The sequence below is a fragment of the Sus scrofa genome, chromosome 14, assembly GCF_054392235.1.
Source record: "Sus scrofa isolate SSC_HxYL_T2T_F1_AM1 chromosome 14, Sscrofa_HxYL_maternal_Yorkshire_Landrace_v2.0, whole genome shotgun sequence".
Lineage (NCBI taxonomy): Eukaryota > Metazoa > Chordata > Mammalia > Artiodactyla > Suidae > Sus > Sus scrofa.
The window spans coordinates 77608265-77628861 of record NC_139396.1 but is presented as its reverse complement, the minus strand read 5'-3'; the positions used below and the strand labels follow the sequence as shown (position 1 = coordinate 77628861).

The 20597-nt window shown below is 36.6% G+C and overlaps 1 protein-coding gene across 6 annotated transcripts in view; it reads right to left on the bottom strand.

Annotated features, from left to right (window-relative positions):
• LYST (lysosomal trafficking regulator) overlaps positions 1 to 20597 on the bottom strand; it is a 200495-nt gene that overhangs the window by 50549 nt on the left and 129349 nt on the right. For 3 of the 6 annotated variants that reach the window (XM_021073151.2, XM_021073152.2, XM_021073154.2), the window contains exons 29-39: positions 20233 to 20394; positions 19400 to 19591; positions 17441 to 17619; positions 13809 to 14015; positions 9222 to 9398; positions 8393 to 8469; positions 8063 to 8251; positions 5373 to 5518; positions 5187 to 5283; positions 3913 to 3974; positions 2434 to 2489 (exon numbers count right to left, since the gene is read on the bottom strand). In XM_021073151.2, the coding sequence (XP_020928810.2) occupies positions 2434 to 2489; positions 3913 to 3974; positions 5187 to 5283; positions 5373 to 5518; positions 8063 to 8251; positions 8393 to 8469; positions 9222 to 9398; positions 13809 to 14015; positions 17441 to 17619; positions 19400 to 19591; positions 20233 to 20394 (1544 nt within the window). The remainder of the gene's footprint in view (positions 1 to 2433; positions 2490 to 3912; positions 3975 to 5186; positions 5284 to 5372; positions 5519 to 8062; positions 8252 to 8392; positions 8470 to 9221; positions 9399 to 13808; positions 14016 to 17440; positions 17620 to 19399; positions 19592 to 20232; positions 20395 to 20597) is intronic. The other 3 variants (XM_084996832.1, XM_021073155.2, XM_021073156.2) reach the window with 1 other exon arrangement.

Sequence of the window (20597 nt, the reverse complement as noted above, 5' to 3'; positions counted from 1 at the left end):
TCTTTGGGCCGCTCCTGCGGCATATGGAGGTTCCCAGGCTAGGGGTTGAATCGGAGCTGTAGCCACTGGCCTACGCCAGAGCCACAGCAACACCAGATCCGAGCCACGTCTGCGACCTACACCACAGCTCACGGCAATGCCGGATCCTTAACCCACTGAGCAAGGCCAGGGATCGAACCCAAAACCTCATGGTTCCTAGTTGGATTTGTTAACCACTGAGCCACGACGGGAACTCCTAAAGGTTTTTATTTATTTATTTTTTTTTTGTCTTTTTTTTTGCCATTTCTTAGGCCGCTCTTGCGGCATATGGAGGTTCCCAGGCTAGGGGTCGAATCGGAGCTGTAGCCACCGGCCTACGCCAGAGCCACAGCAACGCAGGATCCGAGCCGCGTCTGCAACCTACACCACAGCTCACGGCAACGCCGGATCGTTAACCCACTGAGCAAGGGCAGGGACCGAACCCGCAACCTCATGGTTCCTAGTTGGATTCGTTAACCACTGCGCCACGACGGGAACTCCTAAAGGTTTTTATTTTTTTTTTTGTCTAAAGGTTTTTAATAGACTGTATTTCTCAGGGCAGTTGCCATTTATAAAACTGAGCTGATAGTTCAGAGTTCCCATGTGTAGTCTCTCCCCACTCAGCTTCCCTACTGTGAACATCTTCTACTCACGTGGTGCATTTCTTACAATTGAAGATAAAATACTGAATCCAGTACTCCTAACTAAAGCCCACAGTTAATCTTGGTGTTGTACAGTTCAATGGGTTGTGACACATGTTTAAGACATGTATCCACCATTACAGTATCATACAGAATAGTTCACTGCTCTAAAACTCCCTTGTGCTCCATTTGGCAGCCACTGATCTTTTTAATGCCTCATTGTCTTCCCTTTTCCAGAATGTCATTTAGTTGGAAGCATACTGTATATAGACTTTCCAAGCTGATTTCTTTCCCTAAGCAAATATTCTTTTAAATGTATAGCTGAGCTTTCAAGAAAGTAATGGAAATGAAATCTCCAGGAGTTAAAAAGAAATTTGAAAAACAGCAGTGGAAGTGGCATTTTGGCCTGCTCCACATATGTTTCACTATTATGCTGGGTCCCAACTAATTTTATAAGGCAGGATATCTATTACAAAGAAAATAATTTTGATGAAAATAGAGTACTCTCATTCTTTTTTTTTTTTTTTTTTTTTTTTTGCTTTTTGCTTTTTAGGGCCGCATTCATGGCATATGGAGGTTCCCAGGCTAGGGGTCGAATTGGAGCTACAGCTGTCGGCCTACACCACAGCCACAGCAACACCAGATCCTTAACCTACTGAGCGTGGCAGGTGATCAGATCTGAGCCATGTCTGCAACCTACACCGCAGCTCACAGTAACGCCAGATCCTTAACCTACTGAGCAAGGCCAGGGATCGAACCAGCAACCTCATGGTTCCTAGTCAGATTTGTTTCTGCTGCGTCATGATGGGAACTCTATATTCTCATTCTTAAAACTAGATTCCTCCCTGTTTAGCTTCAACATTCAACATACATTCAGTATAACACACATTAATTAGGCATCTACAAGCAAGGTGCTCTGCATGAACCAAATCTACCTATGGTAGAAAGGAGGCATGAAGCACCTGCACACTTTTAAAATGCAAGACAGGAAATTTCATACAACAAGTAAGAACAAATGGTACGAAAGTACAGAGAAAGGAAAGATTCTTCAATCTACTAACAAACAAGGGCATTCTTAGTTTCAAAGGTGGAAAATGTCATCTGTTGGACTCAGAAAAAAAGCTGCTTCATGTATCAACTATTAAATTCCTTGGTTGCTACATCCAGTCTCCTGGGATAGACCATAATGGAAAGGAATATATACGTAAAAATAAGAATGCATATACATGTATAACTAAGTCACTTTGCTGTAGAGCAGAAATGAGCACAACACTGTAAAGCAACTATAATTTAATTTTTAAAAAGTTAAAGAAAGTCTTTTTTCTTATTTTCTGATTGTTATCAGTATTTCTAGAAGAACAAGTATGATTACTAAGCTACATGAATATGAGGATTACTTAAATTACTCTAACAATTATACGACATTTTCCTTTTGGAGGGCAAAGGTACTTGATGGTAAACTGGGAGTGGCAGGTGGTTTGTTGCTACTGAGGACAGTAATGAGGAAGAGTGGACATAAACTGAAACACCAGGAGCACTTCAGATTTTGACTCATAACACCAACTGCTGTGAGATGCAGATCAGGAGCCAGAGGGCACGGCATAGTCTTCTTTTTAGAATGATCTTTAAAAAAAACTGGAATTCAGACAAATTTACACATAGTGTGGCAAAAAATGAACTCTAATAGTTCTAACTGCTCTCTGGTTGTATTAAATTTATACATTTTTGGAACTTGCCTAGATTTATGTAAGTGCAAACTTAAGACTCTACTCACGGAACTTTCAACTGTATCAGAAGCGTTGTCTTCCACAAAATACATTCCACATTTACCTGCAGAAAATAATTGGCTATGAATTTAAAAATGCATGTACACTATGACCTTATACGGTTATAGCATGCCTCTGGAGTCAGTTGGACGGAATTTGAATCCCAGAGCCCAGAAACAGTGCCTAAGACACAATAAATAATTTTTAATAGCATTCCTGAGATCTTGGGCAAGTTGCTTAACCTCCCCGTGTTTTAGTTTCCTTATAAAAAAGAAGGGGGTAAGGAGAGGACTCTATTTCATAGGGTTACTGTGGGAATTAAATTAGAATACATGTAAAATGTTCATTCACAGTGTCACAGTTAGTACTAAAAAAATTTAGCTATTTATTATCACCAACACTCTTCTTATATTACTAGCATATTATTTTCCTTTATTTTGTCATGCATTAACTGAAGTCAAGTTATAAATCAAATTTTCTACCTTAAACACTCAACAGGACAGAATAGGCCTTAAAAGGTAGTCCCCCAATTTCTCCTGCTTGATAGGCTTTAGTTTGTCAATGCATGTCCCTACATCACGTATCCGAATGGTAGGAACCTCCCTGGGGCTCTGCACTGTGTGTGGTTCACCCTCGGCACTGGCACAGCTGGCTCCGAAAAGGGCACTATCTCCATCCCTGTGACCATGGGCTCAACTCTGGCAAGTTGGAAGCTCCGCATAGCAGGCCTTCGAGGCTACACAGCTTTAGTCTGCTGCAGTGACTCTCAAGTGTGATAGTGCATCAGAATCGCTGCAGGGTTCATAAAAACACAGACTGCTCCGCCCACTCAAAGATCTTCAGAGTCAATAGGTCTGGGGTGGGGCTTGAGAATGTGCATTTCTTAGAAGTTCCCTTGTGATGCTGACACTCCTGATTTGGGGACTGCACTTTGAGAACAACTGGCTCAGAGCATACAAATTGGTTCTTTAAGGGAATAGAGACCAAGTGGTATAACTATTTCTGTGTATCTTAGGAAAAAATTTCTCACCAAATGTAACTAACCATGGATCGACAGTCTTAGCCTTTGTCTCAGAAGTGCAATAAAGAATATAAAATTATGAACAATCTCAACGTGGATATATTTCTTATGCTTAGGACATCTGTTAAAAGAGTAGGCTTGTAAGTATACTAATAATTCTTTACTTTAAAAATAAGAATGGATATATAATCAAAGGAATGATTAAATATAAAAATGTATACTCATGAAGAAAGTCAACTTTGCAAAAATTAAAATGATGTGCTTTTCAGAAAATAAGACTGTCATTTCTTCACGTTCATGAGTCACATATACATTACAGACAATATTAAGGCAAAATAACCTATATGATGTTAAAGAAAGTTTATCTCATTTAAATGGCAGTGTGTCAAAACGATGCTACAAAGTACCTAAGAATAAAATAGGCAGGGTGAATACATGTAAAAAAAATCTTCAAAATGTGACGTACCTAATAACAGTTCACCAGCTGTCTCTCTAGATGGTGCAACGCTGATACATCTTCGATTCACCCTGTCAAAACATATTTAATACTGCTATGATTAAGTGTTTTGATCAGAGAGTCAAAGCTAAAGCTTATCTAGAAGAAGACTGCTGCAAAGCAGACTAGAGTTTTAAAAGCCTAAAATGTTTTGTTGAAATACACATGAAAATATTATCTCACTTTTTGACATTATAACAGAGGAGAAAATAACGGAAACTTTTAGAAAAAATGGTGAATAATCCCTACACCCTTATGCAGAATACAGGGACTCAGGTATTTAAAAGAGATAGCAATATTTTGCATTTTCCAGTTAATAAGCAAACATTGGTACATGCCTCCAATACTTCAAACACAGGAAAGAAGCCTAGCATTCTAGGGAAAAAGGGGGATTTAGAGTCAGAAAAGCTGCTCCACTTGAGTCACTTGTTTTCTGAGTCTCAGTTTTTTATCTATAAAATGGGCATGAAAACAACCTCCACCACAACAATAAGGATAATGCCATCAATAGTTACCACACAGTGACCCATTTAATACTCAATGGTGCTATGACACCTTGGGTATTATTTACCTTCCTCATGTAACAGATAAGGAAACAGATGGAGAGGCTAAGATCAGATAGCTAGTAAGAGGAGGAACTAAAATTATTTTTTCCCCATTCTTTTTCAGTTTCTTTTCCCATATAGATTATCACAGAATATGGGGTAGAATTCCCTGTGCTGTATAGCAGGTCCCCATTGGCCAATCGTTCCATATACCTCAGTGTGCATAAGCGCCAATCCCAAAACCCCAGTCCATCCCCACCCCCCAACCCCTGCCCCGAACCTGTCCCCTTTGGTAACCATAAATGAACTTATTTGCAGAACAGAAACAGACTCATAGACTTTGAAGACAAACTTATGGAACTAGAATTTGAAACTTTAATCACATTGCCTCTTATGGATGCCAGCAGTAGTGCTATCTATTTATTTCACAGCGCTGTTAGAAAAATCAAGGATAGAAATATATGTATGCAAACAAGGCCCAGAGCATGATGACTGAAGTCCAGTGAATCCTTCTGAGCAACAATGTCTGTTCTTTCTGGATTTTAGCCATTCAACTTTGTCTTCTCCTGAACCATGTTTAGGATCTTTCCTAAAACCACAGCATTATCTAAAATAAACATACCATAAGCACTAAAATAGACTATTAAAGTCGTTAACATCTTCAAAAAGAGAGAAAACATTTTATGGATTCAAATTTACCTTATTGATTCACTTGCAGCTTTGTCTTTTACAGTAGAAGAGAAAGAAGAATGAGTTTTGTCTTCAAATAGGTAAGAGAGTGGTGGTTTGACAACATCTGTTGAGGAAAAAAGTACATTATTATCTTTGTGTAATGACCATAGTTATCCGCTATATTTATGTGTTGAGTCAAGACGCCACTATTACCTTCTGATTTTTGTCTATCTCTAAGGAGATACTTATTGGGAATAGTTAAGTAACATCTCTGTAAACGCCTCCTCTCTCGATTTGGCCCTTCCGTTGGATCCAACTGCCATGAAGTTGGGTAGTAGATGGGGTCATACCAGACAGCTCTGCAAGGGAAGAGAAAAGGTTTCAGGGGCAATCTGAAGTACTTCTAGCTTTTAAAAAATCATTATAGAAACTGAATAAATAAATCAAAATTGATCTATTCAATTGAGAAACCCTAATTATTTACATGATTAGATGAGAGAATGCATATACACAGTACCCAAGAATAACATTAAAGAGTAAGTATCCTTGTGCTCTGGAATCCCAGTCTCCTAGTCGAGAGGCAAGTGCGACTACCAGTTTCTTGTATCTCTCAATTTTTAAAAAGATATAACATTATTACTATGCATGCTTTAGCAATATATTGGACTTAGTATGATTAACTAAAGGAAAAAAATCAGTTTTCCAAACTCATTTTTTTTCATTTCCCATTTTCCTACTATCTAATATAGCAAATAAAGTTAGTTCATTTTTATAATAATCACACTTCTTAAAATGTTTTAAAATAAATTAGTACTTTCTTTGACTTTTTTTTTCTTTTTCTTTTCTTGGCTACACCCATGGCATATGGAAGTTCCTGGGCCAGGGACTGAATTTGAGCAGTAGATATGACCTATGCCAGATCCTTAACCCATTGTGCCACAGCGAGAACTCCATAAATTAGTATTTTAAAAGAAAGGAAGCAGTAGAATCGCATTAAATACATTTTTAGAAATAGAAAAGAGACCCTGAAGTTGTTAAACACATACTTCTTCAAACTGTAGTGTTTTGTTGAATATGAAGAATATTCAAATATTTAATAACAAAGGCAAAGTGTGCTCTTGAAAAAAAAAAGAAATAGAAAAGAGAAAAAATTATCTTAATCCTACTACCCTAAACATACCAAAATACTAGTAGTGACTGTTTTCTTTCATTTTTAAAAATTGCAATTATTATGTATATACATTTTCATATCCTGCCTTTTTCACTGAACACATTATAATCTTTATTATCACCACTTCATTTTTTATTTTTTTGTCTTTTGCCTTTTCTAGGGCCGCACCTGCAGCATATGGAGGTTCCTAGGCTAGAGGTCCAATTGGAGCTGTAGCTGATGGCCTATACCACAGCCACAGCAATGTGGGATCCAAGCCGTGTCTGCGACCTACACCACAGCTCACGGCAACGCTGGATCCTTAACCCACTGCGTGAGGCCAGGAATCGAACCCACAACCTCATGGTTCCTAGTCGGATTTGTTAACCACTGAGCCACGACAGGAACTCCTATTATCACCACTTTAAATGGCTAATATTATACTGAGTGGATGCATCATAATGAATTTAACTCTATTACTATTACTATCTAAGTTGTTTCCAATTCATTCACTAGCAAAATAATGCAGAGATGAAAACTGTTATGTTTATTGCTTTTCCATATTTTGAAATATTTTCCTCAGAAAAGAAAATCATGGACTTGGAGAAGAGACTTGTGGCTGCCTGATGGGAGGGGGAGGGAGTGGGAGGGATCGGGAGCTTGGGCTTCTCAGACACAACCTAGAATAGATTTACAAGGAGATCCTGCTGAATAGCATTGAGAACTTTGTCTAGATACTCATGTTGCAACAGAAGAAAGGGTGGGGGAAAAATGTAATTGTAATGTATACATGTAAGGATAACCTGACCCCCTTGCTGTACAGTGGGAAAATAAAAAAAAAATTAAAAAAAAAGAAAAAAAATTTTTTTGTAACATAAAAGGTAAAGTATAGAATCTAAAAGTTTAAAAAAACTAAATTAGCCTCTAGAAATATTCAATATTTTTTCATGTCTATTAATTCCACTTGTTTTATGTGAAGAGTATACTTATGTCGTTTGCTCATTCAAACTTTTGGGATCTTAATATCTTACTTTCAAATCTTTACGGCTTTTTAAAATAATAAAAATGTCAACTCTGATATATTTGCTGAAAATGAATTTTCACTTTTTGTTATTGCTATGCTTATTAAATACACTGGGAAAAATTACATTTTAAAGCCATGCATTTCTTTTTTATAGTTTCTTCTACTATGTTTGATCTTAGAGAGTTATCTGTCCATCAGAGCTGATAAATACTCTATTTTCTTCTAATTTATAAACTTTTTGAGTTTAATTCATTTGTTCAACCTGGAATTTTCTTTAGTGTATAATGTTTAGTGTATTTTAGGACCCCCAAATCATACTAATCAGTTATCATCATTCAGAGTATAATATTTTAATTTCCCTCTTTTTATTATTTGTGATCTTTTTAACTGTATTAGTAAAGCCTTAACTAGAAAAAGATCTATTCCCCAACTATCCTGTTTCAGTGATTCCTCCATCCTTTTGCAAAGATCATACTTTAAATTAAAGCCAATATTTTACTCTCTGGAAGAACTAATGCCTCTCCTTCTCATTCTTTTTCTCCTCCCCCAAATTAAAAAAAAAAAAGTCCTCATGGGATTATTCTTCAAGGTGAAATAAATCACAAATGATAGAACAAAAAATATGCAATCTAATGAGATAATGTTAGTCTTTATTCTGGGATGAAAACAACATCAATACATAAACCATGCATGTGAGACAACCCCAAAACATCCTCCCACATTGCTTACCTATCATGCGTCAGTTGCTGGATAAGCTCCTGCCAGTGCCTGCTGGCACTCAGATCCACTTTATACATTCCTCTGATGTGCTGGATCACCTTTTTTCTCTCAGTTCCTTGAGAGAGAGACACTGCCTGGGTGATATCTGCAGCTATTTTAGATATATCCTTTGATTTTGAATCAAGACGCTGAAAGAGACTAAACAAACAAGATGTCCATCAGGTAAGCATATGTGGAACATTAAATGTATATCAAAACATGGGGCTTTTAAACTAAAAGTATATGTGAAATCTAATGGGTTCCTAAAAGACAAAGCCTTTAGAACACGTAAAATCCTACCTTTGCTGATTATTATTAACTGTTTTCTGCCAGTTGGCTTTATTCACACTTTCTTCAGTTTCATATTTCTTTTGTTCCTAAAAGATTTAGATAATAAGATGCTACATAAAATACCATTTATCATTTAACACTGGCCCAGAGCCCAACAAACTAATTTTATTTATTTACTTTAAAATTTGTTTTTTTAAGTTAAAAAAATTAAAAAAAATTCTTTGGCCACACCCATGGCAAGAACTGAACCTGTGCCACAGCAGCAACCTGAACCGCTACAGTGACAACACTTAATTCTTGACCCATTGTGCCACAAGAGAACTCTATAACAAACTAACTTTAAAACCAAGTTAATAGAGGAGAAAATATTGTCCCCAGGAGACCAGAACATTAAAATACATTAACCACTTGAATAATATTTCCCCCTTTGTTTCCACACAATTTGGGTCACAGAAATTAGGGTGAAACAGTTAACCAGGGTTGCCAAACCTGATGGGTTTGCACAGTTGCTTGCTTGCTTATTTTGCTTTTTCACTAACAAACTCAGAACTTAAGGGTGATGATTCAACTTGCTTGTCTCTATTAAATTCTTTCCTTCCCTGAAAGTCAGTGATAATGGATAAGGACGACCACAGAGAATAAAATGCTACTTAAAATAGGCCTATATGTTCTCTTGCAGTAAAAAAAAAAAAAAAGTATATACAGTAAAAAAAAAAATTATCATTTCAAATTCATCATCAATGGTGTTCTGCAATAAAAAAAAATCTTCCAATCATGATTTAATGATATTCAGTGAGATCTCTTAAGAAAACTGTTTCTTATGGTTTTGCCGACTCACCTCTTTGATCACTTTAATAAGGTCTGATTTTGTCAATGCACTGGGAGGGCTGCACTTATGACCACATAATTTTAAAGCATTCATGAGCAGTTCTGCTGTGTCTAGTTCATCTTCAGTCAATTCACTGTGGTGATTATGTATTAACTCTGACAAATATAAAACTAACTTGGCTCCATGCTTTAAAAAAAAAAAAAAGGTAACAAATTTTTTGTGTCATAATGAATTTTTATTTCTTACATTTAAATTATTTAACAGTAAATTAATTTATACTGCTGGATTTATTTAATTGGATTGGCTTAAATAAATCAGCTGAAAATGACATTCTGGAGACAACTGAAGAAATTGTCAAATGATTATACACTGAGTATATGATGACATTTAGAGTGTATGCTAATGTTGTTAGGTATAATACTGTTATGGTTACATAAGAAAATGTCCTTTGAAAAATATCATAATTTCTATAAGCCACTTTAAAATACTTCAGAAAAAAGAAACGATGCTAATATGATAAAAATATTAACAACTGTTAGACCTACGTGATGGTCATACGGTATTCATACAGTACTCACTTTCTATTTTTCTTAGTACATTTGAAAAATTTCACTGTAAAAGGTAAAAAAAGGAAGAAAGAGAGAAAGGAAGAAAGGAAAGAAAGATGGAAAGAGACAGAGGGCGGGGAGGAGGGCGGAAGGAAAGAAAAGAAGGAAAAAGCAAAAAGCAAATACACAAGGTTTTGTAAACCTAAACTACAGCTGCAACAATAGTGGATGCCTAACCCACCGCCCCAGGCCAGGGATTGAACCTCCACAGAGACATTAACCCACCATACCACAGCTGGAACTCCTGATTCATGATTTTTTAAGTGGCCCTTTCATGCTATAGATACTATACCTGATTGTTATGTGTGCTCTATGTATTATGTATACATTAACTTTGTTATCAAGTTAAACATGCAAAATTTAACTTTTTAAAAACTTTGACTAATACAGTTATCACCACATTTGGGTTTATGATATTTTAAACTGTGAATAGTCAACAAATGGATTTGGAAACTCTAACATTTTGGGTGATATTTAAATTAACATGCTGTATCACATCATGTCATTTCCCAAAAGCCTAAGATGAACATATGCAATGATGAAAATAGCAAAGCTCATTTTAATGCAACATTTTAAATTAGTCAAGAGACAGCTGCTACCTGACCAAAAGAGAAAAATGAACAGATGCTCTGCAAGTGAAAGGCCTGAAGAGTTGGCAAATAGAGAGAGAGGGTAAAAGACTAGAATATTTTCATGTGTGTATCTGAGAGGTAATGTTCTTGATATAACTCTAAAAATATTTCAGTTTAGTACTCAGTGACATTTAAAAATCATCTTGAAAAACTATCAGAGCTGTTTTTAATTCATTCTGAATATTTGAAGAAATACATGATTTTCCTAGACACTGAAGTTATTTCTAATATCTCATCTTTAATATCCTTTGATCAATCATTTAGTGGCCATAGTTCCTAGAACTAGAAAAGGTATTATTGGATACACACACACAGAGTCTTGTTTTCAGCTCTCAAAGGCTGATTTGAGGAAATAAATCTATGAAACACAAATCCTTAGAAAATAGTAAAATGCTAAAATGTGTAAAACTAAAATCTTCAATGAAGTTTCTAAGAAGGAAGAGTCTGAGCGGACTAAGAAAGGAAGGAAGACTCTGAAGGTGGCCCAGTGTGATCTGGGTGCGTGGCTAAACAGACAGAATGTGCCGAGAGACAAAAGAGAAGAGAGCGGCGCTGGACAACATGAACAAAGCAGCATGTCGGTAGGGATGTGAAGAGGTTACGAGAGACAAAGATGGGGCTATCTTGAGAAGAGGAGGAGGTAAAGACTGGAGAGTTAATCAGACTCAAGTTATAACAGCAGAAGAGAAGCCTGGGACTTTAAAAATCAGGCCGATTACAAATGGAATACAGCCTGCAGGCAGCTGTAAAAAGGCCTTAGAAGATCTCTCTGTGATGCTGTGGAACGATTGCTATGATACACTGTTAGTTGAAGAAAGTAAAGTGAAAAGGATGTGTATCATTCAATATCTTTCTTTGAATTAAGAAGTGAGGGAGATAATGTATACACCTGCATATGTATGTGTGTTTGTGTACAGATTTGCTTATATCTCCAAAAGAAATAAAAACCAAATAAAGATGGTTACTTACAGAGAAAAGGAAAGAATGAGTGAAGGATATAGAGATAAAAGCTAGAACCCCTTCAAATATGCTGTTTCACAATTTTGACTTTGGAATCAGGTAGACATTTTATATAATTAAAAGCAAATGTAGGAATTTCCTGGTGGCTCAGGGGGTTAATGATCTGGCATTGTCACTGCTAAGGCTCAGGTTGCTGCTGTGGCACAGGTTCAATCCCTGGTCCAAGAACTTCTCTATACATCGTAGGTGCATCCAATAAATAAATAAATAAATAAATAAATAAAAACACAGGAGTTCCTGTTGTGGCTCAGTCGTATGACTATGACTAGAATCCATGAGGACTCGGGTTAGATCCTTTGCCTTGCTCAGTGGGTCGTGGATCCAGTTTAGGGTGAGTAGGTGTTGACTACTACATATGGAAGGAATGAATAAGTTCCTACTATATACAACACAGGGAACTATATCCAATGTCCTGGATAAATCATAATGGAAAAATATATATATATATCAAACTGAATCACTTTGTTGTACAGGAAAAAATAATACAACATTGTAAATCATCTATACTTCAATTAAAAAAAGAGATGCAGCATATATCAAATAAATGTGGTGTGTGGGCCTTGTTTGGATCCAGAATCATGAAAGTTATTTAAAAAATTATAAGAAATTTGGGAAAATTTAAACACGGGGTATTAGATGATAATAAGGATGGATTTTTACCATGATTAAGAGTGATAAGTTTTAAAAAAGTTCTATCAGTCAGAGATACATACTGAAGTATTTACAGGTAACTGATTTGATACTGGACGTTTGTTTGAAAATACTACAAAGAAAAATGAAAGCCTGGTAATGGTGATATGGCGTTCTTTTTTTGAGGTTATCCAAGCATAATGGGTGAAAGTCTGCACTAGGATGGGTGGGCAGACTACAGAGAAAGACAGGGCTAAATGACTAGTCCTGGTCATAAAATGGATTCATGAGAGGAGAAAGCCAACCACAGTTGCAGTGTTTCAAGCCAAACAAAATCAGTAAGGATAACCATCAGCAGAAATGGAGAGCAGAGAAGGAAAGCTGGTAGGAAAGGACTGGGAACTTCAGGGTTGGATTTAGAAGGTCGGCACCAATTCTGAATTCTCCACAGAAGGAAACTAGGGGGCTATTCGTGCTTCTGCCTTGGGAAAGGGAAGATAAGGCCCTGAATGTACTTGAGAGAGTCTTAATTCTGGAAAGAGGACCTAAAAGTATCACTTCAAAACTATAACCTTTTGGTTCCTAATACGCTATATCTGAGTTTGCCAGGGATATAAAAGGGATACCTGTCCTTTCTTAAATATCATTTAATACTTTATGATGGGGGTATAATTTACATTCAGTGAAGCATATAGATGTTAAGTGTTCATTTCTATGAGTTTTGACAACTGTATACACCCACATAACCAGTATCCAAAGTAAGACACAGTACATTTTTATTACCAAAGGGAGTTTCCTTCCACCCCTTGCAGTGACCCCTCCTCACAGAGACGACTACTGTCCTGAACTCTATGACCATATCGTAACTGTGCCTGCCCTTGGGCTTCCCATGAATGGAACCACAGAATGTCTATTCTTTGGTGTCTGACTGTGCCTTTTGTCAACACAATGACTTTGTGCTTCATCCATACTGGCAGGCATATTAGCAGTCTGTAATAATCTATTGTATAAACATCACAACTTAGTTATACACTATCTTACTGACAGACATTTGGGTTATTTCCAGCTTCTGGCTATTAGTAAAAGCGCTGTCATGGATGTTCTCCTACTAGTCTTTTTATGGACATGTGTTTTAATTTCTCTTAGGTAAGTACTTAAAAATGGAATTTTAGGGTCACAGGTTAAGGGTCTGTTCAAATTTGTAATAAACTGCCTAAGAGCTGTCTAAAATGGTTGTACCATTTAAAGTTCTCCATCTTTTTCTTATTAAGTGATTGATTCTGAAATTCTTTAAGCATTTTATTATTCAAAATGATCAACAAATAGTTTTCTGTTTAACTTACTGTAAATATTTTCAAAATATGTTACAAGTACTGTTGTTTGACCTATTCCATATAGATGTTTCATGGATAATATAATGCTTAAAAAAAAAGTCTCCACTCTTTAAGATTTAGTAACAAATTGCAAAGGATCTTATAAGAACTCAGAGAGAGAACTTCTTAAACACTGGAAAAAGAAATGAGAAATAAATAGCAAGGTCAAAGTGAGTCTGGTAAGGAGCATCTGAAGAAGGACCTCAGCAAATATTTGGTAAGAAAACTGTATTTATGGTGTTTGGCATGAAAATATAGTTTAATGTCAGTTCTTATTCTGTTCAGTTTTATATCTGACTATAGTTTTTACTTATGAAGTACTGGGTTACTTACCTGCAGGGATGGGCTGAGACAGTCTCGAAGTATTTCCTGATGATTTGGTTCACGAACTATTTCGAAAATTTGCTTTCTCTCTTGTGAAGGGTGGGCTGGTGACAAAATATGCACTAGCAGTCTCCCAAACTGCATTCGGAAGGTTTCTTTACATGACCATAAGATTTTAGCCCATTGCTGTCTGGAACCACTGATTTTACCTGAACCCTTAAATCAAAACAGGAATGAATTAGAACCAGATTTCTTCTTTCTTTCTTTCTTTTCTTTTCTTTCTTCCTTCCTTCCTTCCTTCCTTCCTTCCTTTCTTTCTTTCTTTCTTTCTTTCTTTCTTTCTTTCTTTCTTTCTTTCTTTCTTTCTTTCTTTCTTTCTTTCTTTCTTTCATTTTTATCTTTTTGCCTTTTCTAGGGCCGCTCCCGAGGCAAATGGAGGTTCCCAGGCTAGGGGTCTAATCGGAGCTGTTGCTGCTGGCCTGCGCCAGAGCCACAGCAACACGGGATTCAAACCACATGTGTGACCTGCACCACAGCTCACGACAACACTGGATCCTTAACCCACTGAGCAAGGTCAGGGATTGAACCCACACCCTCATGGTTCCTAGTCGGATTCACTAACCACTGTGCCACGATGGGAACTCCTAGAATCAGATTTCTTAAGCAATAATATACTAACCTCAACACACCCCTAAAAAACATGGAACATGTTTTATTGTATAATTTTTTTAAAAGCTGAAATTGGAAAGGCATACATCCATACAAATGGATGTTTAAAAGAGACGAATTTTATAGCAGCACTGTTCAAAATAGCCAAAGGCAGAAACAATACAAATATCCATGGATAGATGAATGAATAAACAAAGTGTACTGTATATACAGAATAGAATATTGCTCAGCCTTAAAAAAGAATGAAGTTCTTTCTTTCACCACAGCAGTGGCTTGATATAGGATCTCAGTTCTCAGACCAGGGATTGAACCTGGACTGCAGTGGTCCTAACCACTAGGTCACCAGGGAACTTCCAGGAATGAAGTTGTTTTTTTTTTTTTTTTGTCTTTTTTTTTTTTTTTTTGTCTTTTGTTGTTGCTGTTGTTGCTACTTCTTGGGCCGCTCCCGCGGCATATGGAGGTTCCCGGGCTAGGGGTTGAATCGGAGCTACAGCCACTGGCCTACGCCAGAGCCACAGCAACGCGGGATCTGAGCCGCGTCTGCAACCTACACCACAGCTCACGGCAACGCCGGATCGTTAACCCACTGAGCAAGGCCAGGGACCGAACCCGCAACCTCATGGTTCCTAGTCGGATTCGTTAACCACTGAGCCACAACAGGAACTCCAGGAATGAAGTTCTGATACATGCCTCAATACGAATGAACTTGAAAACATTACACTGAAATGAATAATGAAATGTCATAAGCAAAAAAAGGCAAATATTATATGTTATATGATAACTCATATGAGGTATCTAGAATGTCAAATTCATAGAAAGTAGAATGATGGTTTATCAGGGGCTAGGGGAGAGACTGATGGGGAGCTATTGTTTAATGGGGACAGAGTTTGTTTGGGATAATGGAAAAAGTTCTGAAAGATGGGTAGTGGTGGTGGTTGCACAACAATGTCAATGGACTGATTTATACAACTTAAAAGTTGTTAAAATCATAAATTTTATGTTATGTATATTTTATCACAATTTTATTTATTTTTTATTATAATGATTTTTATTTTTTCCATTATAGATGGTTTACAGTGTTCTGTCAATTTTCTACTGTAGCGATAAAGAAGCTAAAGTCCTAAATCACTTTAAAAAAATTACCTAGGGCTTAGGAGTTCCTGTTGTGGCTCAGTGGTTAACGAACTCGACTAGTATCCATGAGGACACGGGATTCGATCCCTGGCCTTGCTAAGTAGGTTAAGGATCCAGTGTTGCCGTGAGCTGTGGTGTAGGTCACAGACATGGCTTGGATCCAACATTGCTGTGGCTGTGGTGTAGGCCGGCAGCTACAGCTCCAATTCGACCCCTAGCCTGGGAACCTCCATATGCTGTGATTGTGGCCCTAAAAAGACAAAAACAAAAATGAAAACAACAACAACAAAAAAAGACAAAAAACTACCTAGGGCTTGAAATTTTTTTTTTTTTTTTTGGACTTTTTAGGGCAGTATGAGGGGCACATGGAAGTTCCCAGGCTAGGGGTCAAATTGGAGCTATAGCTCCTGGCCTACACCACAGGCACAGAAATGCAGAATCTGAGCTGTGTCTGTGACCTACACCACAGCTTATGGCAATGCTGGATCCTTAACCCACTGAGCAAGGCCAGGGATCGAACGCATATCCTCATGGATATTAGTCAGGTTTGTTACTGCTGAGCCACGATAGGAACTCCAGGGCTTGGAAATTTTAAACTTAAAAAAAAAAAAAAAAAAAAAAAAAAAAAAAAGCGAGCCATCAAAGAACAATCGTAGATAAGCCAACACTGATTTTTGCAGCATAAAAGAGAAAGGTTTTCTAATAAAGACCTGAATTAGTACTGAAATATTTAGTATAAATGTCCATATTATAAGAACTGCATATTGGAGTCCCGTTGTGGCTTAGCATTAATGAACTCAACTAGGATCCATGAGGATGCAGGTTTGATCCCTGGCCTTGCTCAGTAGGTTAAGGACCCGGCGTTGCAGTAAGCTGTGATGTAGGTTGCAGATGTGGCTTAGATCCTGTGTTGCTGTGGCTGTGGTGCAGGCCAACAGTTGCAGCTCCGATTCAACCCCTAGCCTGGGAACCTCCATATGTTGAGGAAAAAAAAAACAAAAAAACCCTGCACATAAACTGACCACCAATATCCACTAACGAATAACCAAGTAAGCTCTTTTGATTGTGGTCCCACTAAGGCTAACCCAATCCTGACCAAATATCCTATATCTGGTTTAAAAACTGAAATCAGTAAATTTTAGAGTTTATTCTGAGTTTTAGAAATGGCTCTCCCATCTCTCCTAATCCTAGGGGTCCTGTGTAAATGACTTGATTTTAAGTAGAACTTGCAGACACCAATATCTAGCTTAGATTTAGAGATTGACAGAGTCATGATTTATGAGTTCTGCTAGAATTAGATCTGCCTTTGGTATCCATGGAGTGTACTGACCAATTTGCTTTCTATGGCCAACTGCGAGGGATCCACAGAAACCCAAGTGAGTCAATGGTAAATGGAGTCTGACACTTGTCAGTATTCTCTATATAATTTTGAAGGTGTTGGATTTGATTAAGCCAAGACCTACACTTCATAATTGTTCAGAATAATAATAATAATTCTAGAATAAGTAGCTATAAAGTCCTTTAAAAACAGCTTATCAGTTTAAACTCTCAGCAGTTGTCATCTTCCTACTCTTTTCTGTTGCTGATTTTATTAACTAAATTACAATATTAGAGAATAACTTTCAAGTTACAGACTTAAAAACTAATGCTGATGAAGTGAGTCCTTTTGGAAAGGGTAAATTAGCAATACATTTTATTCCATAATTAAAATTCAAGTTGTCTGAGTTTCAGAAAACTCTGAAATAGTAGGACTATGTTTTGAAAGCATAAAACACAGACACATAAACCTCTACTCCTTTTGTGTGAATGAACATTTCCCACATAATTAATTTACTTACAGTTGATACTTTGAATCCTTCTACCAGATATGTGAACACTTCTTTCTGAAATGGATTGCAAGTGGAAGGCTGTTCATGACGAATATTTTCTCCAGAAAATTCAGTTGGGGAAACTGAGGTCTTGCTTTGAGCTGCATTTTCTGGAGTACTCAAAATGTCAATAATGTCTGGATTAAACTCTATGAATTAAAAACATTTTAAAAAGAATAAAAAATTAGTCAAATCGAATCATGAATACCCAGCCATCACAAATGATAATGATGCTGGTAAAAATATTCTATGTAATTACTGATTCGGTTGTCACAATATAAATGTGTAGTAAGTGCATTAGAAGTAGAAAATACAATATCCTAAAGGAAGTGAATTCACCTAAAACAACGCAGAAATGTAAACATACATAAGTCATGCAATTCTAAATTAAAGATTTATTTTACTAATGAGGATGAAAACTGCAACATTATTAAAGTCAAGAGGTTATTACACAAAACATAAAGACCACATGATATTTTCATTAGATGGATGTGCAGACCTAAAGATAAATTAGGAAAGTTAAAAAAAAAAAACTTTGGGTGTATTACATTTTTCTAGTGATTAACTTTTAAAAAAATTTATTATAGTTGATTTAACAATATTTTGCCAATTTCTGCTGTACAGCAAAGTGACCCAGTCAGTCATACATTTATATTCATTCCCTTTCTTACATTATCTTCCATCATGGTCTATCCCAGGAGACTCTAGTCATAAACTTTCACATAGTTTTTTCTTTTTTCCTGCCTTCTTGGGGTCACCTGAACATTTTTTAGGATTCGGACTTATCTATAGCGCTTTTGAATATATTTCTTTGCATTGTCTTTTAGGGGTTGCTAAAGGCATTAAATTTTATACATAAACATATTGAATATCAGCCACCACAGAAACACACATTGAAACCACAAGGTGACACTATCTATCAGAATGGCTTAAGTTTAAAATAGTGGAACTCTTAATACTGGTAAAGACGTGAAGAAAACTGGATCACTCATACATCGCTGGTAGGAATATAAAAACTGCCTTAGAAAAGTTTGGCAGTTTCTTAACAAGAGCAAGACATACAACTAGCATACAACCAGAAATGGCATTCCTGGACATTTATCCCAGAAAAGCAAAGATCTACATTCACATAAACTTTCACATAAATGTTTATAGGAGCTAGATTTATTTGTAATAGCCCCAAACTGGAAAACACCCAGATTGACCTTCAACAGAAAGTGACTACACTATGGCACATCCATGCTATGGAATATTACTCACCAAAACCAAAAAAGGAACAAACTATTGATACATGCAATGATTAGAACAATTTTCCAGAGAATTACGCTAATTAAAAAAAATCAGTCCTACAAGGCTACATACTACATGATTCTGTTTATTTAACGTGATGACATGATGTCCCTCACAAATGGAGGACAGGTTAATGGTTGCCCAGGGATTGAGGAAGGGATGCAGACAGGAGGAAAGTGGGTGGGGCTCTAAAAGGCAACATACAGATGATCCTTGTTGTCATGGAAATGTTCTTTTCCTTGACTGAATCCATGTCAATATCTGATGGTGATATTGGACTATGGTTTGGCAAGTTCTATTGGGCAAAACTGGGTAAAGGATATCTGGGATCTCCCTGTAATATTTCCTAACAACTGCAAGTGAATCTATGATTATCTCAAGGAAAAGCTTAAAAAATATACTGGAGGTGCTGTATCATTTTAAACTTCAATGGTCAATCTAGGCCAGCATTTGACACATGAAAAAGCAGAATTTTATTCAAGGCTATTTGTTCCAAATAAGAAATCCTTTTACTAGTGTGGATATTAAGAATGAAAATATAATGCTGTCGAAAAATTTGAAACCCAGTCAGTTCTCTCTCAAATTATTTTCCTTTTAATTCAATGTCTGTGCAAGGACATGTTTACTCTCTAGTCCTACCTTGATAGATAATCCTGTTAACTGCTAAAACGATGAGCCTCTGCAGTCTTTGCGCAAGCTCTGTCTCCGTTGCCTGGACAGGGCTCTCCTGGCTCATTCGCCTCTGCATCATCACGGGAAGTTCGTCACTTGCTACTGAACGCATTTTCATCAGAAGAGAGTCAGTCTGAGCAAGAGGAAATTTTCGAGGACCTTTCAAGTATATAAATCAAAATGTCAAATGCCAGCGTTAACAAGGATCGAAGAAAACATTTCTGCTGTAACTTTTTGATTATCAGACCATGAAAAGAATCTTATTTAATACAAAGATAATTTATACAAAGAGAGTGATTAAGAGAAAGTGATGTTTTTCCCTCTTTGAAGAAGTGTAACAGTACTTCTAATTTCAAAGTCCTAAAAGCTTGTGACATAGCTTAGCAGGATGGATATCGTTTGGGAAATTTTTAATCTTCTGAAAAACTCAAAGAATTAGAAGGGTGTATAGATATAGTTCAGAATGTTCTGACAAAATATTTTCAAATACTGTTTCACTTCCTTGTAACCAAAAATAATCAATAGATTTTTAAAGCTCAGTTTGTTTTAGTAAGAACATTATTATTCCTGGGTAATTAACATTGCTGAATTTTATAAAGTAGTTTTGAAAAGCATATATAGTGATGTAGTGGAAATCAGTCAAATAAAGTGAAGACATCAGAGAGTTTAATCCCAGTAATTTACTATTAAAATGATTTGGAACATATGCAGCATGCGGAATTCAATCCTCCAAAGCATCTCCTGAAAAATGTTTCATCGGGTTGAAGGGGCAGGAGTGGGTTCTTGCACCATTACTGCACCTGTTCCGAGAGGCACCACATAGGTCATGGATCCAGGAGAAAATGAGGGGCCTGGGTCGTGGTTTAACGGACTGAAGGAGAAGGACATCGGAAGTTGACCATAGGAGCCAAAATGACGTCTTGGTAGGTGAGGAATAATGGAACCCTTCATTGGAATTGAACCTTTTTTTAAATTATGAAAGCATGTATCAATCTCTACAAATAGCTTCTAGAAACATTACTTACACATGACTAAATTAAAATAGGTCTTAATGACTCATCCTGCAAGACATTTAAATATTTTAATAGCATTTTAGATTGTCCAGTATTTTAGGTAATGTGTATTTTTGTATTTAGTACATCTTTGTGAATTGAGTCACCTTTAA